At 49.4% G+C, this 14,178-nt stretch overlaps 1 protein-coding gene across 1 annotated transcript in view; it reads right to left on the bottom strand.

Moving 5' to 3' along the window:
- Window positions 1-14,178, bottom strand: part of ARNT2 (aryl hydrocarbon receptor nuclear translocator 2) — a gene marked incomplete at its 3' end in the record, with an annotated part of 141,015 nt that overhangs the window by 33,127 nt on the left and 93,710 nt on the right. The window contains exons 9-10 of the mRNA XM_080808935.1: window positions 1,585-1,661; window positions 141-275 (exon numbers count right to left, since the gene is read on the bottom strand). Of these exons, the coding sequence (XP_080665061.1) occupies window positions 141-275; window positions 1,585-1,661 (212 nt within the window). The remainder of the gene's footprint in view (window positions 1-140; window positions 276-1,584; window positions 1,662-14,178) is intronic.

Below are 14,178 nucleotides of genomic sequence, written 5' to 3'. Positions count from 1 at the left end.
AGCTGTCTCCAGGCAGCAAGCTGGATTTTTCTGCCGTGTGCCATCCGCCGTCATTCCGCTGGCTCTCGAATGACTGAGACAAGTGCATCTTAAGTGAAGTTAAATCTCTAGCTGACTGCCATGGGCTCAGAACCGCGTACCTGGGGTTGGTAGCCGATCACGCTGATGCATCTCGGGTCCACGAATGTGATGATCCCATCAGAGTTATGCCGGGATAAGAACTCCGTGGGCACTGACATCCCACTCATGTCCATGCACACGGGAGAACTGGTCACCTGGAAAGGGGACAGTCACACTGAGGTGCTTCTGGTGGAGACAGAGACAGGGGCAGCAAGACAGATGATGGGAAGAACCCACGTGGTGTCTACGTCATAGATCCGAGCCCCAGTGTTCAAAGCTCACTGGCCACACCTCCCACTAATGGCCACCACGCGCGGCCTTGCACTGCTGAGGGCCCGTGTCCTTATCAGGCAGTGGGAATCACGAACCGTGTATCTCAGAGGGTGGGGCGAGATTCTGCACGCCAAACCCCGGCACAACGCCTGGCACGTTGCTGGCGCTTGGGAACGCTAACACCCTTCCCTCCTCCCACCGTCCCCTTACTGAGGAGCCTGAGGAACTGGTCAACGTATTCGCAAAGCAGACATTTGCAGAGCGGATGCACTTCACCCACCTGTACAGAATAAGCCATGCTTATCACGTGCGAATAAAACCTCTTATTCCTTTGTCTGAGGGTGGACAGGCTAGCGTGCTCTGGGCACCCACCACCGGCAGGGGAAGGGCTGGCGGGGCCACAGGGCAAACGAGGAGGGGTCCAGCCCACTGAGTGGCTACCGTGTGCGCCAGATATCGAGCCCATGGGCTTTATGGACATGATGTGACACATTTCATTTTCACGAGATTAAAAAGCCACGTTTCCCACGTGGCTTTTGGGAGGAGAGCTTCCAGGGAAGGGGCATGCCCTCCGCTAAGAAGACGGACTATAAGGAAGGAAAGCCGATGGGTGAGCTCATTGCAGGAAGCACAGGGAAGAAGGAACGACTGATTCTGATGACGTGGATAAAGGCGTCCCCCCAGCGGGACCTTGGAGGAGGCATAAATATGAGTGAAAGGAGGGGAAGAAAGGGAACAGGGAACAGCAGGCAGCCGAAACAGCCCGCGGGGCCCACAGGTGGGGGAGGAGCCTGCTGGGTCTGCAGAAAAGGCATACAGGGGCATGGGAATCAAGCACGAGGGGGACGGGAGGGATGAGGCTGGGGGAGGACTTAGTGCTTCATCTTGAGGACCTTGGGGAAGCGTTCAAGGTGATCGGCCGGCTGCCCTGGGAGCAGAGGCTGACTCTGCCGTGGCCGGCGCCCGAGTGGGAATGGACTGAGTGGGGCCTTCTGTATGGCAAGGACTCCGTGGTTCACCACGTGTCTCCCTGTGTTCTCCCAGATCCAGCCTCACCCCTGTGCAGACAGGGACGGGAAGGCAGAGAACGCTGGGCACCCGGGGGTCAGAGTGGGCAGAGCTGCATGCACGTGCTCCCTGGAATCACAAGCCCCTCTCTGGCCCTGCAGAGAGCCGTGCCCTCGCCCTCACCTGGAGTCTTCCGATGGCCACGAGGCAGTACTTGCTGCCCTGCCCTACCTCGGCATCCTCCTCGGGGATAGTCATTCCTGGAATGAGAAAAGCCAGTGTCAGCGACGTGCCCAAGGTGGGCAGCAAAGGGGCAAGAGTGTCCAGATGTTTATCCATGAACCCAAAATGCAGATCCACACGGTCCCTCGGGGTCTGGAAGGAAGCGAGTGAATTAGCTGATGCCCACTCCTGTCCGGCTCCCCTCTGCCTGACACCTCCGATAACTTCGTGGGGGCTGGAGCCTGGGCATCTGTGCACGGGACAGAGGAGCTCAAGGAAGATGAGATGCCCATGACTCATTTACACATTTGCAAAATTTGGCCAACACATCGAGCTACAAGGGAAATCTCAGGACAAGGTGTAAGTGGGCATTTGCGGTCATGCAAATACCTCCTTTACAGGGACTAAAAGGAGAAATGGGTGATGGTTACTCAGCACTGGTAAACAGGGCTCTACGGGGCCGTCTGGCTGCCTCCATTGGGGCAGCCTGCAACTCTTGATATCAGGGTTGTGAGTTCGAGCCCCATGTTGGGTGTAGAGATGACTTAAAAACAAAGTATTTAAAAAGAAAAGAAAAGAAAACCAGTGCTGTGGGTGGGCGGGACTTGGTTAAAACAATCCTCCGTGTTCTTTGGTCAGGAAAGAGTCTTCTGCTCTGGGCAGTAGGGCCTGGCATTCGGTTGCTCACAGTGCAAGGTTTCAAGCATCTGCAGTTGGTTTTAACAGTTGTAGGGAGGCAAGCACCTTTCATGCTGCCCAACACCTCACAGTGTCTCTGAGGACACTGGGCTCTGCTTCTTTGGGAGCAGGATGAGGCCAGAGGACATGTCCATCTAGGTGGCCTCAACACACACCCGTCGAGCCGCTGCCCAGATCTAAGTGCCGGGGAACGCGGGAGGCAGCTGCAGATGAGTGGGGGGAAGAAGGGGTGGGCATGGGCGTCAGCAGGAGGAGACAATGAGGACCACCCTCCATTCTGACGCAGCGCCGCTGGCCGGGTGGTACCGAGCAATCTTCAGGTTATCACCCGGATGTCTGGATTTCTTCTATTTTCCAAGAGTCCCTTGTGCAGTACTCTCAAGTAATACATGATCTCTAAACACAGTTTTGACTCAGGCCCCAGCAATAAAAAGACAGATATTTCCAAGGAAAAATGAGGAAGGGATCTGAACGTTACTCCAAAAAAGATACATAGATGACTAATAAGCACATGGAGAGATGCTCAACATCATGAGTCACTGCGAAATGCAAATCAAAACAACAGTGAGATACCACCGCACACCTCTCACAATGACTCCAACAGAAAAACATGCAATAACAAGTGTTGGTAAAGACATGGAGAAATTAGAGCCCCGTACACCCCTGGCAGGAATGTAAAATGGTGCCAGGGCTCTGGAAAACAGTCTGGCAGCTCCGTCATGAGGCTAACCACCAGTCCACTGTATGACCATTCCACCCCAAGTGGTACATCCAAGAGAAATAAAAACATCTGCCCACACAAAACCTGTGCAGGAACGCTCACGGCAGCACCATTCACAGTAGCCCCCCAAAGTGGAAACAACCCTAATATCTAAAACCCACTGATGAGTGGATGAGCAAAATGGGTAACTCCATACAATGGAATAGTCTCCAGTCACAAATAGGGAGTGTGACTCGCACTACAGCATGGGTGAACCTCGACAGCATTGCAGGGAGGGAAAAAAGGCAGACACGAAAGATCACACACCCCATGGGTCTATAGGAAATGTCCAGACGATGCACGTCCAGATATGGAAAGCAGGTGCCCAGAACTTGGGGGAGAAGGGGACTAGCTGTCATTGTGTACGGAGTTCCTTACTGCGGTGACAGAAATATCCTAAAATTAATTGTGTTGACAGCTGTAAAACTATCTGGGTGCACCAAAATTCAAATAACGAAACACTGGAAATGGGTGATGGAGGCATGTAAAGAACCCGGTCCTTTAAGGAAGTTCAGGTTTACTGAAGATTTGATGATGTGTGCATTATATCTCAATAAAACTGGTAAAAAAAATGATTTTGGGGGAAAAAAAAAAGAAGTGGCATTGAAGGAGTAAGAAACCATTCCAAAGTCCCATCAAAAAAAAAAATATATATATATATATATATATATATGGGGTCCTGGGTGGCTCAGTGGGTTAAAGCCCCTGCCTTCGGCTCAGGTCATGATCTTGGGACCCTGGGATCAAGCCCCGCATCGGGCTCTCTGCTCAGCAGGGAGCCTGCTTCCCCCTCTCTCTGACTGCCTCTCTGCCTACTTGTGATCTCTGTCAAATAAATAAATAAAATCTTAAAAGAAAAAAAAATATATATCAAGGGCAACATTTTGGTATACATCTGTCCAGTCTTTCTGGAGCAATTGTTGAAATTAGAAAAATAAAAGAAAAGCGTTAAAATTAACCTTAATTATGTTAATACTCTTTATGCCCTTTACTGTGTGTCTATATATATAATGAGATGCCTTTTTTTTTTCCTTATATTGTTTTGTAACCTGCTTTGGAAACTGTAGAACTTGCTGGGAAAACCTTTCAACATGCTAGAACATCTGTCTTTCACGTTTTCTTCATACGGATGCACCGTCATTCATCCGACCCCGTCTCTATGGTTCTTCCCCATGGGGTGCCCCAGCTCGCTGCTCGCCTCCGTAATGCAACAGTACACATCCTTCTAGAAAAGTCTCTGGGCATAATGAGGGCTTCCTTCCTATCAGATTCCTAGAAGTGAAATCGCTGGTTTGAAGAACATATATGGTACTTTACTATCGGTTATATCTGCCTGTCTTTTATTTCATCTGATTCAGACTTATTTTCCATTTGTTCCTGGGAAGGCATTTGTCGTACAAAAGATCCGTCTGGGGTTTTTCCCTCACGGATTTTGAAACTCTCCTTACATAGTAAGAATGTATGGGTCCCAGGCAAGTTTCTTATTAAGTGTGTTTCCTATAAAGTATTTTCTCTATTTGTTTGTTTTTTATATAGAATATGATTAAAGTACAGAGAATCCAAACTGTCAGTTTTTACTCTCCCATTCCTGCTTTTGGTGTTCATTCTCTGAAATGACCTCTAACCTACAGTTACGGAAAATATTCACCCACATTTTCATAGAGTATTTTTTTTAAAGATTTTATTTATTTATTTGACATAGAGACATCACAAGTAGGCAGAGAGGCAGGCAGAGGGGGAGGGGGAAGCAGGCTCCCCGCTGAGCAGAGAGCCCAATGCGGGGCTCGATCCCAGGACCCTGAGATCGTGACCTGAGCCGAAGGCAGAGGGTTAACTCACTGAGCCACCCAGGCGCCCTTCATAGAGTAGTTTTAAAGTTTCATATTTATCTTTAATAAATCTGAAATTTATTTTTGATATGTTTGACTTCATGTTTTCCCAAACGATTAGTCAGTTGTCCTCAAATGATGTACTGCTGACTAATTTTTTCCTTTTCCCACTAACTAAAATGCTTCCTTCATCACACAGCACATTTCTAAAGAGACTTGGGTCTCTTGTAGGTCTTTGGTTCAATAATTTGATTTTTAAGTTCAATTTATCACATTTTAATTATTCAGGCTTTAACACACACATTTTCAGGTTTGGTATAGCAATTTTTCCTCAGTACTCTGCTTATCAGGATTTTGTTGGCTATTTTTATATTTATTGGCCCATACGAATTTCAGAATTAACTTTCACTTAAAAGAAATGTCAGTGGGACAATTACTGAGATGGTAGCAAATCTACACACGGGTTTGGCATGAACTAAAATGTCTGTAATGTTAAACCTTCATATCAAAGAGCACGCGTGATGCTCCACTTAAATGGGTCCCACGTGTCCCTCAGCATTATTCGGCAGTTCAAGCGCTCTTATATATTTCATGTTAATATTTTTAACACATACGCTGCAACATTGCTCTCTTTACAAACGGGTAATTTTCATATTGTACTTTTCTAACTTTTCTAACTTTTTCTATATTGATTTTTTTTTCTTTTCTTTCTTTCTTCTTCACTTTCTTCTTCTATTTTCTAAATGGCTCGTAGTCTCCGGGAAGACCTTCCCTGATTGGATTCAGTTTTTCAGAGAGATCATCACATCACCTGCAAGTCGTTTATGAAATGTTAATTTCATCTTCCTTTTCTTTCTTCTCTCCCTTTCAGTCGTAATTATGCCTCCTTCCCTCCTCTTTACTGCCGTGGGTAGGAGTCACACAGTGTTGCTGAGTGAGCGTGAGAGCGAGCCTTACCCCTCCCCCGCCCCCAGTGGAGACCCAACCAGCCAGCGGTTCCCATTCTGTCAGGTGCTGATGGGCGGGTCCAGCATTCGTTCTGTCTCTGTTAAGGAAATCCAGTTCTATTATTAGTTTATAAAGATATTTATTTTTAAAGTTTACTAACTGAAATGAATTTTTGTCACACAGGCTTTCTCCTTCGGTTAATTAATTACATCAACAGATTTTCTAATGTTAAACCACTTAGTCTTGTGATCATTATGTATAACTATTCATTTGGTTTGCGAACACTTGTATTTAGTGTCTCATATTGACAAATAAAATTCGGTTCATAGTTTTGGGTTTTTTTTTGTTTTTTTTTGTTTTTTAATATACCCTTAACAGTTTTTGTACCAAAGTCGTACTAACTTGAACAAAGCAGTGCACTTTCCGTCTCTTCCTCTACTCTGCAAGTGTCTAAATAATTTGCCCATAAAACCTCCAAGCCTGGTACCAGGTAGAGAGCAATTTTTTGCCAGTTTTTACAATTTTTTTAATCTACCTTTGATTTTTTTTTCTTTTCTTTATTCAAATCTGGTTACATAGTTTCCCAGAAATTAGCTCTCTTCCTAAAAATCTTAACATGCAGAAATCTCAATTATCCACATGGTTTGTTCCTAAGTTTTTACCTATTCTCTGATAAATCTCTTCATTCTTAACATGCATTTATTTTTATTCTTTTTTTAAAATTAGAATTAGATTGTCAGAGGTTTCCTCCGTTACAAGTCTTCATGGAGAACTATGCATCACTGGGGCAAGACTTCTGTTTTCAAATAAGATTTTTTCATTTTTCCTGCTTCGTTAACTGCATCTTCTTAGTCCACTCGTGACATTTTGTTCTCTTTTCCTTGCTTGTAGGTCAAATAAGTTCTACTTGCATAAATTAAATTCCCAATTTTTAAGTTAAATTCCTAATTTCCCCACATTGAATAGTGAAAACATTTCAAGACACAGCTCTCTTTAAACCCTGTTTCAGCCACGCGCCCCAAGTCTCGAGATGTTGTGGGGCCATGGTTGCTAATTACAAAATAGCTTGTAATTAGGGTTTCATTTTGATTTCCATCCTTCACCAAAAGTTACTCAGGATGGATTCCTTTATACCAATAGTTGATTTGCCCTTTTATAAGGATACCAGTTATACGGGATCAGGATCCCACCATACTTCAGTACGAGCTCTTTTTCACTTAACTAATTACATCTGCAAGGACTCTATATCCAAAGAGGTCAAATTCTGAAATACTGGGGCTTAGGACTTCAACCTATGAATTTTGGGAGGACAGCATTCAACCTCTAGCGCCTTCCATGAGTCTGTGTCTGATCTTGCCCTTCCTAGTGGGTTCGCCATGACACAGACGCTGCACGTGAACAGAGACAGTGCCCTCCTGTGTCCCTGACAAGCATCACGAATTGAGCGTGGGCTTTTTCCCACTCATTAGAGAAGCAGACCCAAAACAGTCCATCAGAATGGGCCATAAAACAAAACCGATTTGCCATTTCTGTTTTCTTACTTAGTGTTTCGTTACAAAGTTGCATAATTCTTTCAAACAGTAATGATTAAATAAAAATGTTAAACAGTGATATTGGTAAATCTGGGAGCCTCCCAGATTGGTACTGCAGGGCGTGTGATCAGGAGATGCAAAGAGAGACTTAGGTACCAAACACTCGCCAGCTCCCTCCTATGCTCTAAGCCCCGTGCCCGCGGTTTATATACCGCACAAATGTGTACGACGTGGTCCTTGCCCTCCAGGTGCACCGCAGAAGCTGGGAAAACAGATGCAAACCAGCTGTAATAGTAGCCATGACAGGATGTCAATGAGGTGTCTGGGAGGTCAGCGGAACCCCGGGGAAGGCTTTACAGACAAGGATTGGCGAGAATCGGGTGCGTCTGTCTGGTGGGACTGGCAGGCCCTGGGGACGGATGGCTCTGGATGGCACCAGAGAAAGGAGGTTTCGCATGGTGTCATGGTGACTCTGGTGTGGTTATACCGACTTCTGGGCTCTGAGCACCCGTGCCATCAGGGGTCTCGCATGTAAGGCAAAAACCTATACACACCTCATCCATCTGGAAAGTACTCGCTATCATCTCAGCAACCAGAACGAGGTTTCTGTGCTTCCCTCACAGATGTCCCGAGGCCATTCACTACAGCGTGTGCACTCTGCTCTCAGAACGGGCTGCCAGTGCCCAACCCATAGCCTGTGCTATTCCCTTTTATGCAGGAGGCCGGCACATGGGCTGTGTGGTTGTTTAGGCCATGAAGGATGAGAAACAGCAGTTTGTGATCTGCTGGAGACACGATAAAAACAGGCACATGGGAAGAAACAAGTGTCAGCCACCAGCAGACGGACTTGACAACAGCAAATCCTACAGAGTGCAAAAAGAAACAAACTAAAGCAACCACCAATGAAACAACACCATCGGGGGTAGCAGCAGGCTAAAAAGCCCTGAAGACATTGCTGAATTGTATCCAGCCCTGGAAGTCTGTCACAAGAGCTCTGAACCAGCAGGGAGAGATGAGACCATGTTCTGTGTCCCTGGTTCATCCCATGCAGCAAAAAACAATACAAACAAAATCAGAAACTAAATGTCAGGCTAGAAGAATATACTTGCAACATACAATAAACAAAGGTTTAATATTCATAACGTTATAAAGTCCTCCTCTAAGTAAATGAAGAAAACACACCACTTGACAGGAAAATGGGCATACACCATGAACAAGCAACTTGCAGGGAAATACAGAGAGTCAACATACCCAGGGAAAGACATTCAACCTTGCTAAGGAAAAATATCCAATTTGAAATACATCCTTTCCCCCTACACTATCAGACTGGCAAAACTTACAAAACAATGGAATCATTGTCGGTGGGAATGTGGGAAGACAGACACACTCCCATCCTGCCTTGTAGGGTAAATACGGCAGTTTCTATAAAAAAGGACTTATATGCTTGTTATTCCAATGCTGAGGTGACCCGGCATACACACCAGCACTCGTGGGTCAAGAAGTGCTCAAGGACATTCACTGAAGAATCTCCTGCAGGAGCCCCAACCTAAAAACCACCTCAGTGCTCCCATCTGAGGAATGGCGCTGAGCTACTGTGCAGCCACTTTAGAGAAGGAAGTAGCGCTACATGTCCTACCTTGGAAACATATTTATGATACCCACGAGAAGTTAAAAAACAATAAAATATACAGGAGCTTCAACCGTACACACACACATACACACACAGAATAAGAAGCACTGGGATGTTACCACTTGGTTCTCCAGGATGGGACCTGGGTAGGAAGGGAGACTTATTTTTAGTTCATTACCTCTTAAAGATTTTAAAAAATAGGTTTGTGGGTGAATTTTACTGTGTTTTCAAAGATTTTATAGACCTTTTAAGTTTCCTTAATGGAGATGGGTTAGTTTTGTCATAGTTATCGGAAGAAAATAAAGACAACAGGATAAAAATAAAGGCCAGCACATGCCGTCTGGTACTTGAAAAGGGGTCTTCTGAGGTGGTGCCCTGTTCTCCCACGGTGCCAGGAACGTGCGCATGGTGTACTTCGACCCAGACGTTAGAACTCCACCCCTTGACTCCCCACACTGGGAGAAAATGCACCCCATGGTGCTAGAAGTTCAATTCTAAAACAACTGGCAGAATTGCAACACTGCTTTCCAAATGAACTGCTCCTAAATCTTGACAATTTACATGCATCATTTTTTGTCTAAAAGGAAAGTCGTAAATGAGTATCTTCTGTTTATATTTGAACTCAGAAGCTACAGCTTTGTTTCCAATAAATCATGATCTGCAGACAAAAGGCTAGCCAGCAAGGGCTGAGCCACTCAGGCCACACGGAGGGGCAGCGGGGACATCGGGAGAAAGGGACAGGGGGCACACCAGCAGCCCCTCGCCAGGCCTCAGCTTCACTGTCCATAAGGGGAGGAGGGGGCTGTGGCCCCACCCACTGTGAGACTGAGGCCCTGTCACCTTCCTTGCGGGGGGGGGGGGCTTCAATGGAACGCAGTGGGCTGTTTTCCAAGGGAAGCAAAGGACACTGAGCCTCTCGTGCTCCCCACCCTGGCGGCAGGACCTCACGGTGACTTTCAGCTCTCACAGACACAATGAGGCGCCCCACCAGCTGCCTTCTAGAATCAAACACCTCCCACCAGTGCAGAAGGTGAGGCCGGCGGTCCGCACGCCCAGCCTCAGGCCTGCTGGGGGCTGTGCTGCTGCTCCCCCCACCACCCCAACAGCACTGGGCTCGCTGGGCGCTGGCTGGCACCCCCAATCCCACCGCTCGCCTCCGCCTGCCCCTCGGGCAGCCCCGCGCCGGTTCTGTCCGCGCCCCTCACCTTCCCCGGCGTCTCACTGCTTTCCGCTCCATCGTCTGCCCCCATGAACACCAGGCCCCACTCGCCCCTGCTGGCCTTTCTCAAACTAACTGGCTCCCAGACGAGCCCCTTCCACTCGGCCCTCGGAAGATGTGTTCTTCGCAACCCAAGCCCGAGGCCACCCGCCTCTTGCAGGCCCTGAGACCCGGCTGCATCCAGGGCACCTTCACCATGGGGACCACTGCCCAGCAGGGCTGCTCCCTCCTCCCCCAGCAGGGATGCTCCTTCCTCCCACGGACCTCAGTCCTCCACCCCCAGGGCTGCCTCCACACGCCTGTCCCGTCGCTGTGCTCTCCCCCAACCCCCTCCTATCCCACCTCCCCCAGCCACGGTCCACGCTATTGCCATGTCCACACCCCACCAAAGCACCATCTCAATCCAATTTCAAGCCCCTTTTTGGAAAACCTCAGAAGGCTCCCCGCTGGTCGCCGATTTCAGTGCCGTTGATTCCCATCTGTGAAAGCACACCTCCAGCTCGTCCAAGGAGGAATCTTCCCAAATACAGGAAGGGCAAAGACTTTTGGTAGAAGACAGTAATTTTCTGCTACAGGTTGGCTGAGCTCCCCTTCTGGTCTCTCCCTACAGTGTACTGGCCCCATGGGACCTCTGAGAAAATGGCCCTCGGCCCAAGCAAGGAGCTAAAGAAGACGCGTGTGTCCTTTGGAGAGCATGTCTCAGAGCACAGCAGCTGAGCTCTGCGGGTCACCCCATACCCCCCGATACAGGGAGGCGCAAATGGCCTTCATATTTGAAATGGCGGTGACAGGGTCTTCTCTGGATGACAGGCTGCTGCAAGGCCTCCCAGTGAGTGCCCCGAGTAGCCAAACTGGTTCCAGGAAAGATGCTTCAGGGAAAAGTGGTCCTCGTGGCTGACACCAAATCACAGAAGACACATCTTTGGTGTGTCTGTTTATGTTTAAAGTAGGCTCCATGCCCGTCGTGGGGCTTGAACTCATGACCCTGAGGTCAGAAGCCGCGTGGTCTACCGACTGAGCCAGCCAGGCACCCCAGAAGACAAGTCCTTGGGAAGAGAGTGGCTCGACGGTGATGAAGGGCTCCCGTGCCGGAGGACAGGAGCCCTGACTCGGCGTCCTGACTCTCCTGCATCCCGACTGCAGAGCCTCCAGCCTCCCGGAGGCTCAGGAACTGGACTAAGGACAGTTGCAGTCTGTGAAATGGAGCTGCAGTGCACTGGGTGAGAGCACATCCACGAGCAGAGAGCACAGTGCCCAGCACCCGGAAATCAGTACAACCAGTTCCTGCTTGCACTGGGACGTGGAAGGTGCCGTCCTAGCACTCCTCAAAAGGGGTAGCCTCTGCTTGGCTACAGGCTTCCTCTGGGGTCGGGGGCGGGGGAGGGATGCTGGGGTCCACGGAGACAGAGTCTTGTGGGACTCTGGTTCTACCTCTGCATGCAGGAGGGGCTGGCCCGAGGCGACGTGCAAGGTTCTCTGTGGCTCTGGCATTCTGTGGGTCCAAAGGCCAGGTCCAAGTTCAGTCATGTCCCCCGTCATGTTTGATACACTTTGGGAGCTCCTCCTCCGGGGCCGTGGCCGGGCTGCCCTGAGATTCAGTGGTGCATGAGACCCGGCGCCTTCTCTCAAGGAGTTCACTGGCTGCCAGGGGGACACAGAGAGCCAGATCACCATGGTGCCATGTGGTTAGTATTAGAACAGAGAGACGAGTGCTGGGCTGCTCGGTGGGATGCCAGAGCCGGCAGGAAATGGTGTCAGGAGGGAACAGTTCCTGGCAGGAGCCACAACATTTATCCAAGTGGGTTTTAATAGGAATGGGATAATTCCAGCCATTTTAACAGATTCCAGTCATTCCCTAATCGGTGTCACAAGCTCATTTTGCCCCACGTTCAATTACCTTTCCTTCGGAAACTCACTGCACTAACACCAGGTTTAAATAAATCCTGAGTCATGCAAAACAAGTGTGTAACTGGAAACCTCTGTTTGGGATAAAACCCCACCATTGGCCAGAAATGTGTGTTCATCTCTTACCCGGGCTTGCGCGAACCCTGTGCAGACACTCATGGAAAGTTGGCCTGTGCTTCAGTAGCACTGGATGGAGTCTGTCCTGGACTGACATCTTCATATGAATTAAGACGTATCCGTGCCCTCCGCCAGATGCAGGGGAGAAACAACTACCTCTGCAAGTGCTTCCAGCCACTCCCTCATAACATGCTTCCAAGATATTCTCTGAGGAATAGTAATATGTTTTAGAAAAAAAAAAAAGGTTTCTCTGGCCAAATACATTTGGGAAGCATAGTTTCAACAAAGATAACGAGGTTTCATCACTTGGACCTACACAGAGCATTTAGTATGCTTCTCTAGGAAGGGAAAACAGAACATGAAGTTTCCCACATCACTGACCACAGGATCTTTGCTTCATGGTGCACCTCTGGGGACGTGCAATCTCAGAAGCTATTTTGGGAAACGCTGACCTGCAGGTATGTTGCATTTCCGCAACCCTGCTGGTGCCTCTAAAGAAATGGGTCCCCTCACTTTGCAAAGCAGAGCTCTGGAGATCAAAAGAACAAACAGAGACCATTTGAGAAATGACCTGAACCTCGCAAATGACAGTGGAAGTGACCAGGGACTGAGCTAAGAGAATCTACGTCAGTACCGGAAACCGGGAGGGTTGCCCTAGGCTGACTCGCAAGTGTGAGGAAATCTGGGGGTGCGTGGTTAGGGCAAGACCGGACGGAGGGAAGAGCGGACCAAGACACAAGTCCCCTGTGTCTGGAGGGAAAGGACACCTGGAGTGTGTGTGGAAGGACCCCAGTAAGGCCAACCCATGAGCTTCGTGCTACGGTGGCTTGAGATTAGTGCGGAACGGGGGCAAATCATGAGGGAGAGCCAGGCTTGAACCCACACCTCCCAGAAGGCAGCATGGCGGCTGCATGACCGTGTGTCTGACCGGGGCCCTATGTGACCTCAGTCATCTCCTGTCCCCACCTCTGTCCTCGGGTGCAAATGGACCCTTGGTCGGGTAATAGGAAAGGGAAGCATTCCTCTTCTGCCCTTGCCAGGGCCTGAGAGATTGAACTGGAACCCACACGGCCAGTGACGGAAGCAGTCCCAAGCCTCGCAACGGGCAACCACGCGGCAGCCTCTGGAGGGCGAGCCACGTGGGAAAATACAAGCATGTGAAAAAGGGGAGACGGAGTGGAAAACCCCCAAACTCAATGACCCGGCATGACGCAAGAGGACGTTACGAAAAGGTCACAGCCTTAACTCAGCAAGTGCTGAGTTCACGTGAAACGTACCATTGCGGAGTTTCACAAACTTAAACGGGCATCACACGTAGAGGATTCGGACTGAGAAGCTCCCCAAGAACTTGGAAGAAAAGGTTTCTGACCAGCGTAAGTGGGAGGGGAGCCGACGGGGGGATCGACGCGGCCGCAGGTGTGAGCGGGGCGGGCCGAGAAGCAGGCTAGAGCCGTCCAGATGAACTTCCCCGTGGAGAAGACAGACCCCACTGTGCGAGCGCGAGGGCCCACCCAGCACCAGTTAAGAGGAATGAAAACAGCCCGACCCTGGATGCCATGTGAGTGAAAGTCTTGAATTCCAGGGATACACTCAAAACAACCTACAAACGGCACAGCGGGAGAAAGGAGAAGCAGACTGACAGAAAAGGGAAACAAAAGCCCGTCTCTGCCCTCTCCGGAGAGGGAGCCCCTCGACCCAGGAGTTCCCGGGGCGGCCACGGGGAGGCTCCAGGGAGGACGGCGCAGACGGGGGAGGAACTGGGCATGGCACGCCCTCTCACTCCTGCTGCAAGAGACCACAGGCTCAGGCCAGCAGTGAGGGAGACAAGACGGCGGAGGGAACGCAGTCCAGAGATGAGGCTGAGCCAGCGGGGCCGACCAAGCGTGGGTGACCAACTTCTGGAAACACAGATGATG

This window comes from Martes martes, assembly GCF_963455335.1.
Source record: "Martes martes genome assembly, chromosome: 7".
Taxonomy (NCBI): Eukaryota; Metazoa; Chordata; class Mammalia; order Carnivora; family Mustelidae; genus Martes; species Martes martes.
The sequence above is the reverse complement of the archived record's forward strand: the minus strand, read 5'-3'. Positions and strand labels throughout refer to the sequence as shown.